Consider the following 24,243-nt stretch of genomic DNA (forward strand, 5'->3'; position numbering starts at 1 on the left):
GTTTTCTACTTTATTTTAACCTTAAATCTGATTTCTTTCTAGTTTGCCTAATTTTAAATTTGGGGCTAGTGATAATTAGCCAAATGCTCTACCTATGCCAGCATTAAATGAACACATGCATTTATTTTTTAAATTTAATCATTGCTAATTCAGGGTGTATTTTGAAGTTATAATAGGATTATACAGAAGGAAATTTAAAATGAAAACTAAAAGTACACAAAATATATATATACAGCATCATTGATAAAGTTTGCAACTGGAATAGATTTTTCCTTCCATTTTGTATTAACTGCATTTGAAGCATAAAATGAGGAGTTATGCAACCTTGCCAAGAGAATTTATAGGGCCAGTGCTTCATCTTTCTTAAATACTCCTTGTTCTAATCAATATTTTAAAAGGACTCTAAATATTTGAGCTTGAGATACAAAAGCCATATTAAAGAATCGTGCTTGCCCTCGAAATAAGCATTGGAAATGTCTTTTTTTAAAATCCTACACTGTTGGTGCACATTCCAGAGTTCAAGAAAAAGAAATGCATATATTGCCTGAGAACAGAATTAGATTTTTAAAACATTTCCCATTCAGGGTCTGATGCAAAGTTTATTTGAAATGAATTGAGGAATGATTTAGTTTGGGACAGTTTTTGTTTGTTTGGTCTCAGGATTTTTTTTTTTTTCCTTTTCCTGTTGGTAGAAGTCCCTCTAGTGGTGAACAGTAACAACAGCCCAGAAAACTGTATCCTTCATGTAAAAATCCGAGAATTATCCTGGCATGTGAAAACTCTGCAATTGTTATTCATAAACACAATTTTAACATGTAAAACTGGAGCTCTTTTCTTGTCCTCTAAAATGCTACACTCGATTATTATAATGAGCTTTTTCTTAGGAGGATGGCCATTATTTTTTCTTCAGAATGTAAAGAAATATATTGTGAATAGTACAGTCTTTAACAACTAAAGTTCATAAGGACATTAGGTAGCAGTACATGGCTGTTATTGGCAATTACTCTGTAGTCCACTTTATAAACCTCATTACCTTGCTTTCTAAATAAGAATTTGTCTAAATAAAATGTCATTAAAATGCCATTATCTGTGAGGTGTTTATTGTCATGTGTTGTTGTTGTTGTTTTTTGACTAACAATTTGTAGCAATGTGATATTCACCCAGAGCTCTGTGACTGCATATTATGTTGTTTGAACTGTTACATTTGTTCATTGGTACCTCATACTAATCTTTGTTCTTGTCATTTGTGTTACACCCACCAACCCTGCACCAACCAAACACACAGGGAGCATCTGGCTTAGACGGAAAGCCAGGATCCCGGGTGAGTCAGTCCCTTGTCTTGCTCTGACAAGCTTTGCAGCTCTGAACTTATGCGTCAGGACAGGCCCCTTTGCCCAATGCCCTCCTGTCCAGTGATGAGGGGTACATAGGGCTGGAGTGAAAGGGGAAGGCAAATGAAGCTGGTGTCAGAAAGAGGAATGTGGATAGAGACTAGGTTGCAGCTCTGTCTGAAGTACAGTCTAAACTGCCAGAACATCTTTCTGAAGTCCAGGTTCAGATCTAGATAAATTGCCATTCTAAATATCCCAGACAAGTCTTTCCCTAATAGATGGACATTGCCTATAATTCCATGAGAGAGGGCCTTTGAAGGGATTTAAATGTGTGAATCTGTCCTTTGTTTTTAACTTGCATTTCCTTTTATGTTAATATCCATCATAGGACTGAACCTTCTTCCTTGAAACTCAAATCTTTGTTCACAGAAATAAGACTTTGTCTGTCTGCTGTCATTTTGTCTCTTTTCTTTGTTTAACAGTTTCATCTCTTAAATTTCAGCCACAGCTCCATCTCTGAAATTTTATTTCAAAAGAAATCTTTTAAAATGAGCTTTAAGAACAAGCAATAAGAAAAACATCAATTAAGATGTTGAGAATTCATCAACATTAGAAGGAGTTTAAAACTCTGAAGTCTTTGATATCACAAACTCCTAGCAGAATAAAACAGGATAATAGAACAGAAATAGAAATAAATACTATGGGAAAATTATGCTGGAATAGTTCCTGCATTTGAAAATGTTAGAAATTCTTTGCAAATCTGAGCATAGTCTTCCTGGCAATGAGCAAATATACTTGAAATCCTTGTTACATTTTTAAGAATCTGAAAGAAACTCCAATTTTCACCTATAAAAGCCTATTTTAGGCAGCTGTTATTTTTAGTGGACCTCAGTGTTCCTATATTCATTCAAGTATCACCTCCGCTGACACAGAAATCTTAATTATGAAATAGGAGGCCAGAAGGCAATTATGCCATGAAATCATCTTGGCTGCCTGGTTTGGGTGTTGTAAGCCTAGTGACTTCAGCAGAACTTTCAAGAATAATTCCTTCCCTCCAAGCCCCTGCTGCCCCAGCAGAGCCACAGAAAGTTTGGTTTGAATGATTAATTCAATTACTCATTTATTCAGTAATATTTTCAACACATATAACTGTTCCAGCCTCTTATAAACAGCTAAGAACAAGGCTTCAGAGTATCTTTGGCAAGATGTGGACAGTGGGGAAGGCAAGGTGGCTATGAGGAAGAGGTAACGTCAGGGAAGAGCAAGTACTTTATCCTTCTTAAGGTCATGGGGGCAAAGTCAAGCAGTTCCATTTAGTGGGAGGAACTATATAATTAAATATGATACATGCCTTTTTGTGTGTGCCCTTCATTGAAATATACCATTATCTAGTTCATCCTTTTTGCATGAATTTCTTGAAATAAATAAAGTGCTTGGGAAGGAGATGAGTTGTCTTACTAACATTCAATGGTATTGTTCACCCAGGAAAAGTCCAGGATAAATTAAACTACTTTTCTTGCAGCCCTGTGGTATCTCACATGATTTTATTTTATTTTATTTTTAGGGTACAGATGGCCCTATGGGACCCCATGGCCCTGCAGGTCCCAAAGGAGAAAGAGTAAGTTGTTCCAGAGGTGTTTAAGCTTTGTATTAAAGTATATTTTCCATTTTAGTTGAGCTGAACTGTTCACTTTTCAGAAAAGAAATTAAGAGCTATCTAATATTAAATGTAAATAGATACCATCTTGAGTTACCTTCAGAGTCCTAACACTGAGAGGTAAGAACCACAAAGTATAAAATAGAATATAGCTGTCTTAATTTTAAAAAATGCATACATTTTTGTAGCTAAAACAAATAGCTCAGACTATTCTTCTTTAACCATAAGGATGATGTTTTCATTTGGCCTAAATCCAGAAAGTGGAAGTCAATGGGGCTAAAATTTCCAGGACTACGTATACTGGTTGGTAAAGCTACTGTATTCATTCAAAGTAAGTTATAACTTTTTTTAAAAGGAAATTACAAAACCTAAGTATATTCCTCTGTGCAGTTACATATGCCTCCCTCCTTTTTAGCAAAAGAATAGCCTTTCTTTAACCATAAGGAAATAATTTCAGTGCATTATAAAACAAAAACCTTTCACTCCTCTCTCTATGCTAGTCCATGTTTTCATATCCTTTGGAAGAAAAAAACATTCAGAATGGAAGATATATAACTAGCCCAAAAATGTATCAGCAGCAGATCATCTGTCTGGAACTTCTCTCCCTCATTCTCTATTTTTTTCCTACTTTTTCTTTTCCTCACCTTGGAAAACTCAGAAGTGTGTGTGTGTATGTGTGTGTGTGTGAGTGAAATTGTGTCATCAGTCTTCCTAGTATCAAGCTTGTGATATAAAGAAAGTATCCTGATAGTGAGAACTTCAAAATACTCACTGCAAGTTTGTGGTCTTTTAAAACCAGGTAGATCTTCATCCATCTGGGATATTTGCTTTAAAATAGAGGGCTATTTAAGAATTTTGCAATTTTTTTGGGCATGCCTTCAAAAACTGTGTTCTATGAAGTCAATTCATTCATTCAGTAAATATTTATCAGGTGCTACTATGTGCAAAACACAGTATTACATCCAGTATGAAGTGGAAACATTCTCCTCATACTTACATAAAAACTGTTTTGCTCATTTGTTCTAGTGCATGGAATGATAGCATTATACTTGATTCATCATTCCACAATCTCTTTTAAATACTTTATACATACTCAATTCTGCAAAGGAAACAGCTATTTTCCCTGACCTTTAGAAAAGTTTACAATCTAATTGCAGAGGGAAAAAAAATTTTCAAGCAAGAAATAACCAGAGAATGAGGCCAAAGTGAATACAAGTAGTACAGACTGTGTATATACAATGAGAAAAGCTGGCTTTATTCCAAGAATGCGTCAGAGCTGAGTCCTAAAGTAAGATTTAACCTAAAGAAGTATATATTCTCTCCAAATGTGCAATTGTCTTGCTTCTAAGAACAAACCAATGTCTTCTGAAGATAATCTTAATTAAAAATAATATTTAAATGCTAAGAGCCCCAACGCTGCTGACGTAGATGTGCTTTCAAGCATTAAATCAAGAAATCCAGTGCATGTGCTAAAAATGGAGCAACAAATCTTAAGCAATCTTTTGGCAGAATGCCCTGGGGCTCAAGAGGGTTTACTGTTTGGTAAATCAGCTGCTACTTCCGATGGCTCCACAGTGTCACAAGAGTATCAGGTCTCACTGCTGAGCAGAATTAACCAGCAGAGCAAATGAAATCGCTAAGAATTTTGGAAGGCATAGTTTAAGTCAAATGGTGTGCAGTGTAAAGTGTTACACTTGTATTTACTCAGCATGTTAACTATTTTAACTGGATCAAATATCCATTTTCTCCAAGAGCCCCTCACTCAAAGTGCTAAACTGGAGTGCGATTCTCAAATTTAATTGACTAAGGTACCATCTGGACTCTCTTGACAAAAGTTTCAAACTTTAAAGAGGTAGGAATCAGGAAAAGGAGGCATTCTAGAATAATTCTTCAGTGTAGACATGAAATTAAAGAGTCTGAGTGTAATTAGACCAGCCTAAAAGAACCCAGACGTTTGACAGCAATGTTATTTATAAAGTTTCAAATATATGATTGACAACATTAGTATTCAATTCCTCAAGTACCTGATGCTCCCTTTCTTCTTGGGGATTGGAACTGCTTCAGAAGGAACTCAGTAAAGTATGTTAAATTTGAGAGGTTCAGAAGTTCCTTTAGAAATTACTTAATCCAGAAAAAGAAGCAGCACTTTCAATCTGTGTTAATATTTCATTCCTCAAAATATTCAAGCTGGAACTATTAGGATGCTTTTAGATCTGAGTGACAGAGCCCCAACTCACAATAGCTTAAAAAATAAATACATTTATTGTTTTATATAAGACAATATTCTAGGAGGGAGTCTGGGCTTTGCCTTTGTGCCCTTTTCCATGAGCTGGCTTTGTTTTTGGACCACAGGCCAGCTGGTTGCAGCAGTTCCAAGCTTCATATCCATTGAGTCAAAGACAGAAAGTGTAGAGATGGCAGTCTCCTGTTTCTCTTACTTAATAGTGAAGAAACAGTGAGGAAAATATGATTCCCCATTGCTTCCCAGCAGACTTTCCTGACACTTCTTTGGCCAGAGTTCAGTCATATACACATTTCTGAAGGTGTAACTAGTGAGTAACAGTCCAACTGTCATTATTAGCTTGAAGTAATTACCTGAGGAGGGCAGTTTTGTAAGAAAAGTTCCACAGAAGAAATGTTCCAGAGGTAGTTTTATTCAAATAAGCCATGGTATACTTGTTATTAAAACAAAATAGTTCCATGGAGGAGGAGGAAGGAAGGGAGTAGGTATATCAAAATAACCTGTGCAGTTTTGTCAAATTAGACCTACTTGAGCTGAGGTGAACCTTCCCTTTCAATCCCCACTTCCCACTACACATACACACACAGTTTTTAAAATAGTAAATAAACACTACCAGATCAAACTGAAAGAAAATGATTTCAAATGACTGTACTGTATGTTGCCAAACCCTTTTCATTAAAAATAAGATCTCTAATTGTACAACACTAATAATAGCTACTATTTATGGAACATATTATGTGCCAACAAACAATTTCCTATATTATAGTCAAGTCTAATTTTCAGAACAATTCTTGCAAAACATGTATTATTATTAGTCTCACTTGATAGCCAAAAAAAAAAAAAAGTAAGGCATGGAAAGGTTAAGAAAATTGTCTGAGGCCATACAGTCAGTAAATGACAAAACTGGAATTCAAATTTACACCTGTTTCATTTCAAAGCCCAGACACTTCCCTAAATGTAATTGCTGCTCTTTAGTAACAAACATAAAGTAACAATGAATAAAATTTCAACAAGCTTTTACCATATTTATTTTTAATAGTCTCATGTATCTTAAAGAGCTGTATTCTGTGCACCTCTGGATGATGGTGCCAATTAGTTCTACCAACCCCTGAAGTTTAGATTATAGAAGAATTTCAATATTAAACTGAAATTTGTTCACCTGGGAATCTGGAATACAGAGAAACACAAGCATAGCATTTGGTTCCACATGGACCGTTATCAGCAGAGTTTGACAAAGATTTACTATTCAAGTTTTTCTAGGTGTGACAAAAGATGGTAACATTTTCTATTTGACGATCCATAAAAATATCACAGTCCTGAAGTAACACTATTAATTACTTTAGTAATTTAAGGCACTTTAATGGTCACTTTAAAATAACTGACATACACTTGAATTTCGGAGACAGCAGCAAAAGAAAACACTATTTGAAATACAGAACATCTCTTTCTTGTACTAGGACCATGATTATTTCATATTCATAGATGCACTTCTAATAACTCCTACCTTTATAAGCATTCATGATTATCATTTAAGCAGGGGCAAGCCATTTTTTAAATAGGCAGTCAGAGAGAGAGTAATTAAAGTAATATATACCACCTTACCAGGCATTTAGTGGAAGGAATAAGTTTTAAACTCTATTTTTTTGGAAAATAAACAAAACACATACATGACTATATTGATTTGGATTGATTCATTTGTTTAACAAATAGTTACTGACGCACCAGCCACTCTTCTAAGTACTTCAAATGCCATAGAGAGCAAAGCTAGAGACTGTGGCCCCACAAGGTGCATATCCCAGTGAGGGCAACAGAGAATCAACAGGTTCACCCGTGTCTGTCTCCCAGTGAGGTAAGTGCCATGAAGTAAAATCCAGCTCTGTAAAGGGAGGGGGCCGTCAAGGAAGGGCTCACTGAAGAAGAGACATTTGATGGGGCAGCCAGGGGAGGCATTTTTCTTACTTCTTTTAAAAAAGTGGTAACTTGAAATAATTAACAAATAAATGCTTCACACTAATGCCAAAGATACCCAGGTGCGTGATTCTAGACATGCAAATTCTTTCACTCAGCTGGACAGCAGGGTCCCTTATGTCCTTCTCTGTAGTTGACATTAGTAAAATATGCTATTGTGAATTACTTTTACTATATCACTATATCACTGACAAATATCACTGACATACCGTTTGGACATAGAGGCGTGTGTGTGTGATTTGATCTTTCCACCTGTCTTTTTAGGGTGAAAAAGGAGTTACAGGAGAGCCGGGACCCAGAGGGGCCTATGGTCTGCCCGTGAGTTCACTGCCCCGTGCATCACCACCACCTGCAGCATGCGGAGATGACCTGTCCCTGAGGCCGTTAGCCCTTCCTTGTGGGCACACTAATCACATAGAGGAGCAAGGAACAACCCACTGATTACCCAGAACACCACCATGACGGTGTCCTGCAGAGAGATTTCACAGTGATTCAGCCCCTCTCCCTCCCCCACGCGCCCCCATGGCCTCAACATGTACAGGCACACGCACGCACTTCCTGAGCCGGGGAGAGTAACAGATTGCCTATGGGATAGACAGTGCTTGCCTGAAAGCAGGATTCAGACTGTCAGATAACGCCCTCCCTGTGCCCTTTGCCTGGACGCCCATAGCTGGCACTTCCTGGAAGGCCACTGTACTCAAAAATGTGTGTGGAAGCTTTATTTAAAACAACTTTATTCAAATATTTTTTTCTTTTCTCAGGGGTTATATTCTAAAACTACTCTTAATGAAAGCGCATGCTCAAATCAGGTTGATGTTGACATGAATTTTCTATTTCTGATCTTTTCTAAATTACTATGATGGCAAATGATCTTCAAAACCTAGAACATTAATAGCATTCTATCTTCTGAAAATTCTCAAACACATGGCATTCAAATTAAGGCCTCAGGTTTGCTCCACAAATATTCTCTTTGTGATGATTATATTTGATTGAGCAGACTAGGATAGGACTACAGTAGAAACATATGTTAAGATTTTTAACCTCTACATACCTTCCACATACTTTTAAAAAACTGAAATAATAAACTTAAACCATAATTACTTCAGTGCTAAAAAGATGCTGGTTTTGAAATAGATTTCAAAATCTAATTGATGGAAGCAAAGCAGCCTCTCAGTGATTTTGGACAGATCAGCTGTGTGACACAAAAGGGTCGTCGCAGTGAAAATCGTCTGTGGGTGAAGTTACCCTCCTTGCAAACAGCCTCATGTCTCCTTTTATATCTAGGGTCTTCATTTACAGAGCTGACTTAGAAACAGTTTTAAGTCACTACCTTCTCACCCTTTATATTGAGACAAAAGATGCACGCCTAGGCAAATTAAAACTACACTAGCAATAAGCACTTTCCACATTCCTTACTCGTTTATGAGCTAATGACTAAGTTACTGAATTGAAGTGGCACAGAGCATTGATTCACATACTTTATTAGTGCTAGTGTGTGTTTTTATTTCTACTAAACAGTATTTCTGCTTTTGATTTAGTCCTGGTCTGATAACTTGGATACCAAGTATCATCAAATTTCCGCAAAATATCAGCTTATTTAACCCTATATATAGTCAAAATTCTAGGAGACTTAACTGCAACACTAACAGTCACTTCACTCGATTTAATGAAAGAAATTTGTGTTACTAATCAATAGAGACTTTCACATTTCTGTAGAAGTAGCTCTAGTATTAGAGTTGCATGCCCAGGCAACCTTAAAAAAAGCAATAACTTATTCATGAAACTTAGGAACACTAATGTAGCTACTATGGTTCTTTGGCAGGGGAAAGATGGAGAGCCTGGTCTTGATGTAAGTAATACATACGATACACACCTTCTATTATAATAGATGCTGATGGTCTCCATCATCAATAACCTCAAGAATACTTCTTGTTTTTTTCCATGCATCCAGCTGTTATATTGCTGTGCATGTAGTCAGCAATATAAGCCATACCACTGGTATTTGCATAAGAGAATCATAATAAGCTGGTATAAAATTAATAACTGACAGGGGATATGGCACTTCAGAATACTTTCCCAAATTAGGGACGTTCTTAACTTCAGCAGTTGAACCATTTACATAAAATTATGCATAAAATCAAAATAGCCCTCACATGCTACCCTTAGGGAATGATGTATTATGTTTATTCTGAAAGCTGTTACATAATAATTTTTCCTTTTAATGTAAAGACCCTATATATCTATGCTAACATTATTTTATAAAAATAGAGACTATCAAAAGGAAATTCCTCTAGAAGCCTTCGCTGCTTATCATGTACTGGGTGAACCATAACAGTAGCAAAAGTAATAATTGCCACTGTTTACTGAGCACTATTATGTGCAGGCATCATCTGGCACTTTACATACATCATTTCATTTATGCTTACAACACGCTCAAGGAAATAAAATGCAGGGAGGTAAGTGATTTGCAAAGGTCACACAAATTAGTGAACTTGAGTGGGTTCAAACTGGTTTCCTAATATTCTTTCCATTCTACATTTCTTTTTTTTTTTTTTTTTTTAAGATTTATTTTTATTTATTTAATTCCCCTCCCCCTCCCCCGGTTGTCTGTTTTTCTGTGTCTTTTTGCTGCATCTTGTTTCTTTGTCCGCTTCTGTTGTCGTCAGCGGCACGGGAAGTGTGGGCGGCGCCATTCCTGGGCAGGCTGCACTTTCTTTCGCGCTGGGCGGCTCTCCTTACGGGTGCACTCCTTGCGCGTGGGGTTCCCCTACGCGGGGGACACCCCTGCGTGGCAGGCCAGTCCTTGCGCGCATCAGCACTGTGCATGGGCCAGCTCCACACGGGTCAAGGAGGCCCGGGGCTTGAACCGCGGACCTCCCATGTGGTAGACGGACGCCCTAACCACTGGGCCAAAGTCCGTTTCCCTCCATTCTACATTTCTTAAGAGATAAAACAGTAAACCTATTATACATAGATAGCTGAGACATTAGAAAACTTTTATTTCTAAGTACTACTTTACCTAGTTGAGTTTTGCGTTTGACATGTAGTTTTTCTTTGTATTTCAGTTCAGAAACATGAAGTCCTAATTTTTTTTTTCAATTTAATTTTGCCACAGGCCAATAGATATTTCTGCTTTTCTTTTTATCCTATAGGGCTTCCCTGGTCCACGAGGCGAGAAAGGTGATCTAGGAGAAAAAGGAGAAAAGGTGACTTCTCCATCCTGGCATGTGCCTTGTTTTGCTCTTTCTCCTGCTACCTGCTTTGCTGTTCAAGCTGTGGGATTCCATCGTACACCTCATCTTTCTCTGTGCCCCAAAAATACACTGTTATCTGATCTAAAGAATCAGGTCTTCAAAGAGGAATGAGAAGGCTTACACTAGTGGAAATGAGAGCATTGCCAGCCTAGAAGAAAATTTATAATCTCTTAGATTTCCAATATAGTCTTTTGACCAGCTGACACCAACGTGGCAATAATTTAATGCCCAGCAATTCTTGCAGATGGAAAAAAAAAGGCATTAATTGTATTAAAGGAAAGTTAAATAACACAAATCTGCAATGATATTGTCCAAGTTCACCTAGCCCTGTAAAGCCAGCCTCGTGTCTTCTTAGCATTCCCAGTAGAGAGATGGAAGATATGCTCAGTCTCTTCATTTTTTTTTGGTTGGAAATGGGGCAAGCAGTATGACTAATAAACCATAGTGTGTCCATTATGCAGAAACGAGGACCTGCTACTTTCAGGCTCGGAGCTGACAGCTGTAGCTTTTTAAAAGTACAAATTTTGGATTTTATCTCAGGTATCAGCACCAGGATATATAGGACCCAGTATCAGACAAAATGGTTTTATGTCTACAATGAAAATTTGGATTATGGATTTTTAAAATAATTTTGCCCTTTCTTCTTCCTTGTTCTTTTCTTTCTCAATCTCTTCTTTCTCAGTTTCTGTCTCTCTCTTTCTCCCTCTACTCCCTTCTCTTCTTCTCTCTCCCTGTCTTTGTTTGAGTCTTTGACCTGATAAAAGATATAAGAAGAATTTTTTTCCTTGGCAAAACAAAAACTTAGCTCCTCAGCAGAATAGTGAAAATCTGTAAGTTGATGGCCGAAATTGCACTTGGACAGTGGAGAAGTAAGCCAGTTCTCTTTCTCAGACGAATTTGTGTCTGCTGTACTTAACAACACAGTTTTTAAAATCATATAAATTTTCTCAAACAGTGAAGTTCCTAGCTGTTGAAAAGCAAGGCCAAATCAGAGTTGTCCAACAAAGTAGAATATTAAGCTTGCTTTGTATTCTTAAACTTTACTTAACCTCCCACTGGTAAGAGAGATCATTTGAAAGCACCTGCACATCACCATTTTCATCACATTTTCCGTTCAAGTATTACGTGCTTTCCTAGGACCTTACATATGTTTTTTAATATGCATAACATCTCACTAAGGCTGGTATTATTAGTATGTCCATTTCACAGACAAGGTAACTGATGCATTAAAGATTCTTTTAATCTGAATTATAAATTCTAAGCTATAAAATATATGTGCTTTGAGATAAATTTTGCATGGAAGCTTTTAGCCCAGGTGTACGTGCTTTGATGACTGCCTATATTTGTATTTTTATGTACCTAATTGGTTTAAGTCTAAAATTATATTCACTCAAAAATATGTAACCATTATAAGGATGCTCATTTTGATGCTTTTAAGTAAGCAAGAAACTACTAGTAGTACAACTTAGGAAAACATAAAGCTACAAAGTTAATTCTCAGAATAACGTAAACCACTCACACAAAAATATTTCCATATCTCAGCATCTATTTAGGAAAATTAGATTCTAAATTTGAACGCTTTCTGCATACCATTCTTTGATATGGAAATAAAAATTAGCAAGGGCCCTCGTGTTCATTCTCACAACAGATGATTTTCTGTTACATGGGGAATTACTACCTATTTTACAAACTACAAATGGGTATTGATTAACAATCACATTGATACTTTATTCTTTGTGCAGAAGTGTATGTTTTCCATAAAACTTGAGGTTAACTAAAATATTACTGAAAAATAATTCCCATAACCTATCACACTCAACATTCATATGACAACACTTTTCTGTTGAGAGGTTAAGCTGAGTTGATTCACCAATCAATGAACTGAATTTTAAATTAATAATACCCAACATACCTGGTCTCAGTCATGCCTTGGTGAAGAAGAGTCCCCTGCCTCCTAGGAGGAAAAAGCTGGCCTCAACAAGCTTAAGAAAACTTTATGTCATGGCACTGAAAAGTTATCTGCTAAGGCAGGATGTTGATTCTTCGGGCACGAGTGAGCAATCTACTCCAGAATGCTTCTCGCACTTTGGCCCGGTCATACCTGCACTCTCCTCCCCTGCCTTCCAGGCTGTCTTTGATAGTGGTCAACTGAACCACTCAGAATTTTTCTTTCTTTTCCCAGTATTAAAGAAACCCAAATGTTTTTTATTCTGACCCTTCTGATGCAATCTTTTTGGAACACAGGAGATAAATGAGGTGCTTTCATGCATTGTCAAAATTAATGTATTAATTTGTGTCACATTTTCTGTCCTGTCTGTCTTTTCACCTTTGAATATTCATGTTGTTTTACTTCAGAAGGTTTTTATTTTAGTCTTATTGTAACTGCCATCCTGATTGCAGAATGAATACACTAAATATGGATTGTATAGAATTTTGTATTCTGTACCACACCAACTGCCTGTCTATAAATATGCAGAGATGTTTATGTTAATGTGAAGCAGCTGAGGTGCATTCCTTCCTTCTCCTCCTTTAGCCTCCTTTCCTTAATTCCTCCATCCCTATGATCCATGCAGACATCCCACGACCTTTACCTTGATTCCTAAATACTAATTTCCATGGCTACATTCCTACCATATAATTATCCTGCCTACTTCATTTTTAGTGTTAGCACAACTAAGTCCAAACTGCTTTTCCCATTTTGAATAGACTTCTTTTTTTTTTCGCCTTTGTTATATTGTAAGCTGGAAACTCATTTACCATTGAAAACACCTGGCATGAGATCAACAAGAAAGTGAATTAAAGAGGATCCCTGGGTTTATAAATGTCACTTTCTCCAATTGGCATCACTAAGAAGTATTGGCACTTTTTAAATCTGTTCACCTGACCTAATAAAGGAAATTCTATGCCTTAAAAACCTTTAGTTTCCTAAACAGGAATGTTAAAAGAAACAGAAGCACATTTTAATACATTGAATTTTTTAATGAGAGCTACAAAAAATATAAGATTTAACACATCTTGAAAAAATAGAAGCTGTTAATATTCTTTCTTTTCCCTCTGGCTCCAAGTAGTTTTCCTCTGCTACAGGAATAGAAAAAGAGCAAGTTGACAGGTACTGAAAATTGGGTGAACTATCCATTATTCCTCTGAACTTCCCTGGCCACTGGCTGGCTTCAGTGCAATAGGTGTCTGTCATCCCAGCCAGCCCCGTGGCAGAACACCCAGTTCACAATGACTAAGGCATTGTGGTCTAAGTCAGCACTGATCTTTCTTTCTGAGGTCTCCTTCTTTATTCTTGTGGGGCATTTTAAGGAGATAAAGTCCCACATAAGCTGCCTAGTATCCAACCATGCACTATCATTCTGAAAGTATAATTTATTTTTTATAACAATATGCCTTACCTAAACCAGAAAACAGTGGTAAATGCCCTTCCAGACGTTTATTGACTGAACCATCTTTTGAACCACTATTATTTCCCCCCTAAATAAAACCTGTCTTTTGTCTAAACCCTTGTATTCACAGGGGGAAAAGGGAAAGAAAGGCAAAAAGGGGCCAAAAGGGGAGAAAGGAGAACAGGGTGCTCCTGGATTAGATGCACCTTGCCCATTGGTATGTGTGACTCATGGAACTCTGTCTCCAGATGTCGTGTGTGCAGGGACGAGATGGGAGAGGAACACGCTGGAAGGACCAGTAACAGGAGGACACTGTTTGGGGTTATCTAAAATGGACTTTAAGGCTACAGGAACATCTATCTTGGGTTTTCCTAATATGTTCCACACCTTATCCCTGGCCACTAGCTCTGCCTGGCTTGTCAAACTTCAGGCTTCAGTGTACAACTAACACCTGAATATCTGATCCGATGAGGAACCAGCACTAGCTCGTCCCCATGCCTCAAGAGGTCACCCTTCCCCAGACAAGCCCTTACTACAGGAATATGCCTCGCTGGCTCCATTTCATTTTGTCCATCTTCTCCACATGTTACTCTTCCCTTCAGAGTTGCTCCTCTTCCAGCCTTTTGTTGTTGTAGTTATTTCTTGAGCAGAATGTACGCTTAAATGATTTCTTGTGATAGTAACGTTATGAGTTAATCTTTACAAACAGGGATTCCGTGGCGTTAAGGGGGAAAAAGGGGAGCCAGGCCAGCCTGGCCTGGATGGGCTGGATGCCCCTTGCCAATTGGTACAGTATTTCTCTTTCCTACCCTCCTGCATGCGAGTCCTTTGCTTATTATATATTCATCTCTCTCGGTGTAAAGCGGTGCTTTCTGGAGCCAGCTTTACATAACCAACACACTAACGCATGTGCATGAAAACGCTCCTTCAGCGACTCTCAACCACGTGAAGAGAGCAAGCGCGGGCTTCTATCATGACTGCGCGTTAACCTCCTGGCGTTCTCCTCACGCCTGACGTGGCCATCACACCTGTGTTCTTCGGAATGTTAATTTATTCAGTAAATATAAAGATTACATTAAAATTTCATCAGCATTTTCTGTATTAAGGCACTGCTAGGCGATAACTATTATTTTCACCCCTACGTATAACTTTTTTCTCTTTTTGTTTAAAAGAAATAAAGGCAGTTCTCCTTCTGTCTGGCTGTAAACAAGGCCAGACCTACAGAGCAATGCTTCTGTGGTCAAGTTAACCAATTCAAGGGAATGCAGTTAAGAGACGGCAGGGAAGAAAACCAGACTTCTCTGAGCTTCTCAAGCTGATAATTGTCTGCAGCCCAAACCCTTCTCTTTGTCATGTAACCTTTTCAATATAATGGTCTCTCCTTCTGAAACTCACTTGCCTAAAGTAGACCGAATTCCCATCTCCATTAGCATGAACTCAAAATCCTCCTTATACTAAAATCTAAAATTCTACCAGTCAATCCTTCTCCTTGTACCAATCTGGCATTACTGATTTTTTTCCCCAAAAATATTTTATAAAGCTATTTCCAAAAAAAATTTTTTTTCACATTTAAGAGAAAGTATATTCCTATCCTCTAAGGTATAAAGAAAAATTGTAATGGTTGAATTAATGATTATACATAGTCTGCATGTTCTTATATTTTTCTTCTGTTCTAAGCATGATTCTTTAAAGATAAATTTGTACTTTTCAAGCCTTTTAAGAGATTTTTGTCAATTTTTGTAGTTAGAAAACCTCAAGATGAAGTGCTAAGTCTTTTGTTTGCTTGGTGTTGATAATATATCATATCTTATAATCCTTTTATTGGAGGAAAACACGGGCATGCTTTCATAATATACCAACTCATCCTGCCTTATTTATATCATTTGTATCTGAAGATCCTTACACTTTAAATTGAAATAATTAAGGAACATTTAGGAACCTCTTGTTTATTCAGAATTCATTAACTGATTTCTGAAGAATTTTAACAGATGGAAAAATAGTTGAATGCTATAGATAAGACTTTATTATAAAAATACAGATAGGCTGTCTGTATTTTAAGTCAATTAATCAAATATACTCTACTATGCCTCCTTTAAATATAGGAAAGTGAAAAATACCGATATGTTAAGATCTTTAAACTTCAGATAGAAATGACTTATCATTGATTATTCATCATTATCATTCATTAAGCCATAGACCATAGTAACCAGGAAGAGATGTCATTTCACTTTATTTAATAAGGATAATTGTAAGTTGTGTTTTAATAAAATTAAGAGATATAATGCAGGTTTATCATCTAAAGGTATAACTGTGAGTGGAGCACTATGCTTTGTAAATTGCTTTTCCAAAACTAGGTGTAGCTCTTTCTATATTTTATGTATTTTCAAAATATGTACTCACTCTGGAAAGCACTTGAATTTTCTTCATTTTAACTAACATTGGGCAATACATTGGGAGCTGTAATTATAAAAAGATGGCTGTGACTGAAGCCACTTAATGGATAGAGATATGTTTTTTAATTAAGCCTGCGAGCATGTGAATTATGAAGTCTGATCACTCTTGTGGAGCCTGAGGAATCTGTTTTTCTCCTTAAAACAGGGACCGGATGGATTACCCATGCCTGGCTGTTGGCAAAAGGTAGGCTGTGTTTCAAATGATTTCTGAAAGAAGCACTATCCCTTTCTCTAATTCTCTGCTAGCCTTTTCCATTCAGAGCAGATCTTTTAAATTTGACATTCCTAAAAGTTGTTTGGGTATTAAAAACAAAAGATTCCATCTTCCAGACTATCTCTTGATGAGCATGTTTACTGCTGATTCTTACTAAGCTGATAAGTGAAAACGAATCTGCAAACAAGTTTGGAACCTCCTCTCTCTCATTCTTTGGAATGGAAAGAGGCAGAGTATCTTGATAATGGTTTGCTTGTTTCTCAATAAACTCCTTTCCTCCTACTGCTGATAATTATTTCTAATTGTGATTCTTTTTCTATTTATACTCAATCACTTAGATAAATATGCTAATACATGGTAGAACCCTGTCAATATTAATCTCAAAGTTATGAAAGCAGAAAATATATGTATGATGACCAATTTTTTTCTTAAACGATGTCTTAATTTAGAAGGACCTGGTTACATTTAAGTTCTTGTAAAAAGGCTGTGTTGATAAGTCCTTTCATAAAAATGATATGATTTCATCTAATCCTCAAAATAACCCTATAAGATATTATCGTCAATGATACCAGAGGAAACTGAGGTTCAGAGAGACTAACTTCTTCCGAAGACACAAAACTAGCATTTAAGAACCAGGAAAAGTAAACAATGGGAAGCAATGGCAGAACTTCAATCAGGAAAGATTCCTAAATGAAGTATGCTATTCAGAGAATACCAAGCCTTTGCGTAGTAATGGTGTGAACATAATTATGAAAGAGTCTGCATATGCTACTGAAAGAGAAAGGAATACCACTAATGCAAAAAAAAAAAAAAAAGGAGAAGTATGCTTGCTACTTTGATCAATGAGGATCATTTTCTTCAATATCTTGTAGTTTATTCAGCAAAACTACAGCACCGCTATATAGGATTGTAGAAAGATGGGAAGAAACTGACTCTCTTAGTTGCCTCTCACCCCAGCAATCCTGGTGGTGGGGAGAGCTTGTGTAACTCATTCTGTTGCTTAACCAGTTTTATCCATCCACACCAGAGAAAGAAAATCCTTTCCCTCATTAACATCATTTATTTAATAGCGTCCCATACTCCACTTCAGGCTGTGAGATAATTTGCTTGATCTATCAAAGGTCAAATGGTTCTCAGGAAAATGGGTCTGCATCATATTCTTCTTCCCTGAGATAACTTTCACTATCAGAACCCCCATTCTCAAAAGTTTTAGTAACATCCTAAGCTGGAATTACCATTTATTCTCTAGCTCTTGCCCTGAATATAATAATGTAATGATGTTTTAATTCAGTAATATGGACACTTTACAAAAAAGGAAGATGTAAAAGGCCTACTTTGTCCAGCCTTCCAACACAACACAGAACCTGGGGTTCATATTGGTTTTTGCCTCCGATTGTCTTTTTGTAAGAGCATAATAATGGCAAAAGAAGGGCAAATCTAATATTAATATGAATAGCATTTAGGAAATCAAAAATTTTCCTTTTAAATATACATTTTTCCACAGAATAGGTACAGTGTTCTAAGTAAGGTTAAGGATTTCATGAATCTAGCATCTTCTTATATGAAAAGTAATAACTCCAATAAAACTTTAATATTACTTAACACACTCCCAAATACAAAAAAAAAATTGCAAATCCTTCTTACCAATCCCTCCTGACCAAAAGAAAAGAGCAAGAGTGGGAAGTAAGGAAGGAAGGGAAGAAGGGAGGAAAGGAGAGAGGGAGGAAAGAATTAGAAAAATTGAAAAATTCTAAATCTCTTATGTGGTTAATTTAGCCATTTCAAACATATTATCAACTCTAATTATTTTTTAAACAATATTTTAAAAATAAGGCCAATAGATTGCATTTAGGAAGTCCTATTTTATGTGAGCCATCCTTTTAAACACTGTTATATCTGTGAGGTCCTAAAACACAGTGGCAAATGTTTGTTGGACTTAAAATTCCGATGTGGCAGTGCTATTCATCACTGTGATTAATTAACAAGTCCCCTTGGTTTACTATCTCTACTACTTTTTCATGCAGAACTATTTGATCTTTGTTTAAATTACTTTTCCCCCTGAATATAGTTCAATTTCCTAAATTTTACCAACACAGGAAAAAGAGTTGCTAAACTAGAGCTGAAGAATAATGATGTACCAGTTCACAGTGTAATTACTACAGTGGGTAAATGGCAGAATTATTTATTAAGAAAAATCTACAGGCTTTTAAGTTTATCATCCATCCTCATCTAACGATTAAAAATCATTTAAGAGGAAAAATTCCTCTTCGCATAATATTATGCCTTCATCTGTTTTAATGTTTCAATAAACTTAATTTTTTCCAGGAAGGGCTGATAGGGTTGAAGAAGAACCTTGAGCAAGGTGACAGGTTTTTAAAATAAAGTTTTAAAAGCTGAGAAAACAAAATAAGAATCTTTAAAATCTGTGAATTTTTGACAAAACCAAAATTGCATCAGATTTGAAATGTGAAATAAGAGTTTGGAAAAAGGAATACTTCCCACAGGCACATTTTTTAGCATTGACATGGCATGCATAAAACATTGAGTGAACTCCACCTCTGAAGATCACATAGCATGCAGCCCACCCACCTAAGATAAAGAGGAAAACCAGTGCTATTAGTTAAAAAACTGAAAGATGACTTTTTGTGGATAAGTCCTTTGTGGGTAGTTGGGCAAAGAGACCTTTATCATTCCCCTCTGTTCTTTGGGCCAATTAAGAAGTAAATTCTAGTTTTCTCACTGCTTTTTCTTTGAGTAAAAGAGTAAAAGTCAAGAAGGCCTCTAAGATCTACTCTATAAGCTTATGCCTCAAAGACCACTCTTCCTCGGTCCTTGCAGACCTGGGAAAACCGTAATAATTATGGCTGCTCAAAACAAGGAACCAGAGATCCGTAGTATCTTAGATCACAGAACCTTTAGTACACCTTGAAGACCTGATAGCCAAAAAGTCTACCTTGCACACCATTCGATGCAGGGCAGGGCTTGCAAAAGGAAAGAAAAAATGAAAACTGAAGGATAGCAGAATATTATTATAGTGAGGTATCAGTGCAATAGAAAATGCTAGTGAGGTCAGAATCCTCTTCCACAATTGTGTTTTTATGATGGAGGAAATACATTTTAATTATAAAACATGATAAAATTCCAATTTTCTGCTTTCCCAGAACATTGACTGAGACAGTTACCACAGACTTCTCAGTGACAAGTGAAAAATGTGGGTTGAACCTGGGATGGAAATTTTCATGACATCCTAAAGGTTAGAAGAGCATTTTATGGGGCACCTGTCAGGTGCTCGTTTGGCTCATTGAAAAAGATTCTGTTCAAGGTTCTACCAGTTTTCTGAAAATCTGTTAATTAGGAATTTTATTCCTAGATTACTAACTCTATGTATTTATCTTTTTTGTTGTTTATTTCTCTGCAGTGATGAATCTAACCTTCCAAGCATGAAGTTGTGTATATAATGGTCCACTTTTTATATTTATAGTTGAAAACTGAATTGCAGATTTTACAAGTCTGAGATATGTTTACATATAGCTGCTTCTTCTGTTTGCAATAGTACACGTTTCCATCTTTTTTCACTTACATCTGAAATTGGGCAATATGAGAAACCAGTAGGATGCCTGCAAAATTATACATCAGTATTTCTTTATCTTATGTCAAGATATGTATTTATATGGGCATTGCAGTAATAGAAAATGATAGTTTTGGCTATTTTCTCACTTTGGGCTTGATACATGGACAAAAAATGCCATGGAATAGTTTACATGAAATTGTGACCAAATATGGATTCAAAGTTATGAAAATGGACCGTACTGACTGATTTTAGAGTTTAGCCTAACTTTCTTATTCACCTTCAGCATTGATTCATGCCCATACCCCTCACTGAAACCACCTAAAAAAAGCATGATTGTGTGCCAGACCTGCTTGTTGTTATACAACTTCAGATGCTAGCATGCCTCTTGATGAGTTCTTTGAACACGTCTGAACTTTTATTCCTTTTGTCATCTCAAGGGGGTTACACCGTGGCTTATTGCCAAAAAGAGATAATGTGGCTGAAAACACACATACAAATTGTCTTGTATTTTGAGGGAGTTGCAGTCATCTACAGCTTCCAGTATTGTGGGCTCACATGGCTACCTTGATTGAAATATCAAGGCGTTGAGCTGGTTGCCACCACCAGTTTTCCTTGGGCCACCCTCGGCAGTGAAGACACGGGAAGAGGATCAGTTCGGCATCCCGCACTGACTCTTGACCAAGCAGGAAAGAGGTTTACAAATGTAAAAACTCAGAACAGCAAAAAAAATTTTAATTTTAATAAACTGAATTCTAACAAGCGTTGATATGGGTGCTTTTGGAAAATGACAGCAGCACAAAGCACTTCTTTGGGGGTAGGTGATTCTTGGAATGGCAGCCCATGTTTCTGAGGACAATGGACATGCACAACCCACCAATGTTCAAGTTGCTGAGAACAACACATCCTGAGAAGGGGTTGGCCAAGATAACCTCTCCTGCAGGCACAGAGAAGCTCACTGTTCAATCTCTACAAAAGTTGATGTGAGAGCTTTCATTCTAGGATTCAACCGGTGTCCAATATTTTCTGCAAAGTTCTAGAAACAGAAAGATATTTTCCATTCTTTTTAATATTTCTTTACTTGCATGTCGCAGGGATACTTTACAAAAGATTTATTTCTGTTTTTGTCATTGTTTTGAACAATTTTTAAACAGCATTCTATGAATCATAATTTGGTACCAATAGTCAAAGTGACCTCTTACGACCTTCTCTTTTGTTCGATAATTGAAGAGAACACAAAAGAAGCTCCACTTTCTGTTTATTGTAAAGAATCAAAGTTAAGCTTTTTTTTCAGTACTTTTTAACCTTTTTTTGATATGATGAATATATTATGGTCATAGTGTTTATCAGTTAAGATAAAGCCAAGATTTGGTCACATTCATTAGTATTAATTCATTTCTATTTCTTATAGTTTTATTTAGATCTAAATTTTGTCTATTTAGATTTCTTTATTCTCTTTTACATTTTTAATTATTTGATCCTCTTAAGCCACGACCAAATCTGAGATGTCAGAAAGCTGTGAAATATAATTGCCAAAAAAAAGAGTATTTTTTCATCTAAAGTACGCTTTAAATTTTACTTGAGGTACAAGGCTGAGCTTTACGTTGCACAACAAAGAGTTGGTAGCATGTTTTGAAATGGTTATTCTAAGTTGAAGGTTTACCTTGGAGAAATACCTTCAATGAGGAGTAGTTACCCCTTCAACCCATGAAACAATATAATTTCCCTTCTGATGCAATGCCATTTTCTAGGGAAATTACCTCATAATTGGCAAACAGTGAAAATAGTCAATATAAGATCATAAGACAAGGATCCTAAGATCATCATTATCTCTTTCAAATTATATAGCCAAATAATCAAATGATCAATTATACGAAATGGCTTTTTTCCCCTAGGTTTTCAAGGTTGAAATGATTTCAAGCTATTAGATCAATCTAATTGGTGACATTTCTAGTAACATTCCACACCCAAAATCCAATTTTGCATTTTAAAAATATTAGAGGGCATTTTCTAACAATTTCTTGTGTAACATGGTTAAGGTAAGGTATCCTTTAATGTCTAGTTAAATTTGTCTCAACATGGTATGGAAAAATGAACTAAAGCATGTAGTGCTATAGACTCTTGAGGAAAACAAACTATAGGATCTTGAGAAAAGTCTGTGGCTGTATTTCTTCCTTTCTATTCCTGGTAGAAAGAGATACTAAGATGGATCACTGTTAAAACTTGAAGAGCTTTCAAAGAGAATCCTCAACCTTAAAACAGAAACACTTCATTTACCAAAAAAAAAAAAAAGTTCTAACGCACCCTTTAACCCTTTACAGAATAGTGTTCTGCCCTATGTGTATATCAAATTTTTGCTCTATAACTGATTTTTCAACATTGATTTTGACTCCATGATTAAAGAAAGCTAGAAACTCTTCTTACATTTATTTCCTTGGGAGAAATAAAGAGATGATACTCATCTTTGTTCAGTAGAATTGCTAGGTCTTAACCACCATGGATAATCTTAAACTTTTAATTACTAAAATATTTTCAAGCATCCATTCTATCATCAAAATATCCTCAAATAACTTCCAAATGAACTAATGAATTATGTTTGGTGATATATATGTTGTGTAGATATATATTTTTCTTAAAGGTCTCTTTCCTTTAATTTATATTACTGGATAGATGATTGAAAAAAGATACATGAGAGGCACATTGGAAATAAGTCAAGATCAGGTTCTATTTCTGACAGAGTATCTTTTAAGGATGCCGAATTTTTATGTGTTTTAGCTTTACAATTGTTTTCCGTTCATGTTGGAGCTAATGTATTTCTTTTTTTTTTCTTTATGAACAATGCAACTCTACTATGGTTAATTTCATTTCTCTGTTTAATAGCATTCCTAAGCTATTTGTGTGGGACTTTATTTTTAAAATTCATGAATTTGCTATAATTATGGTTCAGTGGCCAGTCTTTCTTAAAGCAAAACCAAACAAAATGTTGTACCTGTAGATGATATGTGCCTATTTGGATTGTGGGTTCCCTTATTCCATGTTTATTTCATTTATTGTATGCCTTTATCAACTTTTATTCTCATCTTTTAGCTTATATACTTTGATTAAGCTTGAGAGAAACCAGCATTAAACAAGTCTGTAATACCATACAGAGTACCTGGCGCACAAATATACTTAGATTTTTTCTTTTTTCTTTTTCATTTTTCACTATCAAAAGCAGTCTTGAAGACTTTTTCTTTCTCACTTGATTTTATAGAAAACATGAGAATATCTTTAATTTTTACCAAACAAAACTTCATCTTGAATTTACTGTCTGTGCATGATGTTCTAATGGGACAGCAAGAACTTATATATCCAGTAGTTCATACTATATATCCTTTATCTATAGTATGTGTATATATATCTACTAGTTTAAAAAATGGTCAAATCAGCATGACTGTACTTATTGAAAAATTGTCCTAGGTGTCGTATATTTTTATCACTTAGAAGGTCTTTTAAAATGTTACAGTTAACATAATTTTTACCCTTTTTTTAAACCACTATATCTCTTCTTACTCATAAATGAGTTATACTTATGCAGTGGTGTTTTAATATCTTCTAAGTGGTCATAAGGAATATACAGATATTGATATTTGAAACTTTATTTTCTTCTGTTTCTTGATAATCAGAGTATATTAATATTTCGCATTACCAAAAAACAGAGCTTTCTAATTTCTACCAAAAAAAGGAAAAAGAAAAACTGCTATTTCCTGGAAGTCAAGCCCTAATCTTATCTTCCCAAAAATACTAAGTAAGAACAATCACATGTGATCGTGGCTCTTAAAATCATACATCGCTATTGGAATTTAATATGGTTAAGCAAATATGTTTCTGCTAAATTGTTTAGAATATAAAGATCTTTAACCCCTACTTTCCCACTTTCAAGTTGAAATATCTTCATATTAGCTAGCTTTACTATGTGCCACAGCAGAGATATCCCTCCAACTTAAATTTTTAGTGGATTTTCCTTTTGGTAGTCCAATATTAATAAAAATATGAATGGCATACCTGATTCTTAAAAATATATTTAAATGCATAGAATTTTCTGTGCTGGTTGTGGACAGAACTGTAATTTGGGGAACAGGAAGACTTTTTCAGCCTGCTCCATTATGTTTGATTTATTAATAACAA

At 35.9% G+C, this 24,243-nt stretch overlaps 1 protein-coding gene across 1 annotated transcript in view; it reads left to right on the top strand.

The window, feature by feature from the left end:
* The window catches only part of COL25A1 (collagen type XXV alpha 1 chain), a 513,961-nt gene extending 491,593 nt beyond the window's left edge, over positions 1-22,368 (top strand). Inside the window, exons 31-38 of the mRNA XM_058294312.2 lie at positions 1,286-1,321; positions 2,896-2,949; positions 7,463-7,516; positions 9,021-9,047; positions 10,351-10,404; positions 14,551-14,628; positions 16,440-16,478; positions 19,927-22,368. Coding sequence (XP_058150295.1) covers positions 1,286-1,321; positions 2,896-2,949; positions 7,463-7,516; positions 9,021-9,047; positions 10,351-10,404; positions 14,551-14,628; positions 16,440-16,478; positions 19,927-19,929 — 345 coding nt within the window. The 3' untranslated portion in view covers positions 19,930-22,368. The remainder of the gene's footprint in view (positions 1-1,285; positions 1,322-2,895; positions 2,950-7,462; positions 7,517-9,020; positions 9,048-10,350; positions 10,405-14,550; positions 14,629-16,439; positions 16,479-19,926) is intronic.
* The last annotated feature ends 1,875 nt before the right edge of the window (positions 22,369-24,243 follow it).

Source organism: Dasypus novemcinctus, chromosome 1, assembly GCF_030445035.2.
Source record: "Dasypus novemcinctus isolate mDasNov1 chromosome 1, mDasNov1.1.hap2, whole genome shotgun sequence".
NCBI classification, from domain to species: Eukaryota; Metazoa; Chordata; class Mammalia; order Cingulata; family Dasypodidae; genus Dasypus; species Dasypus novemcinctus.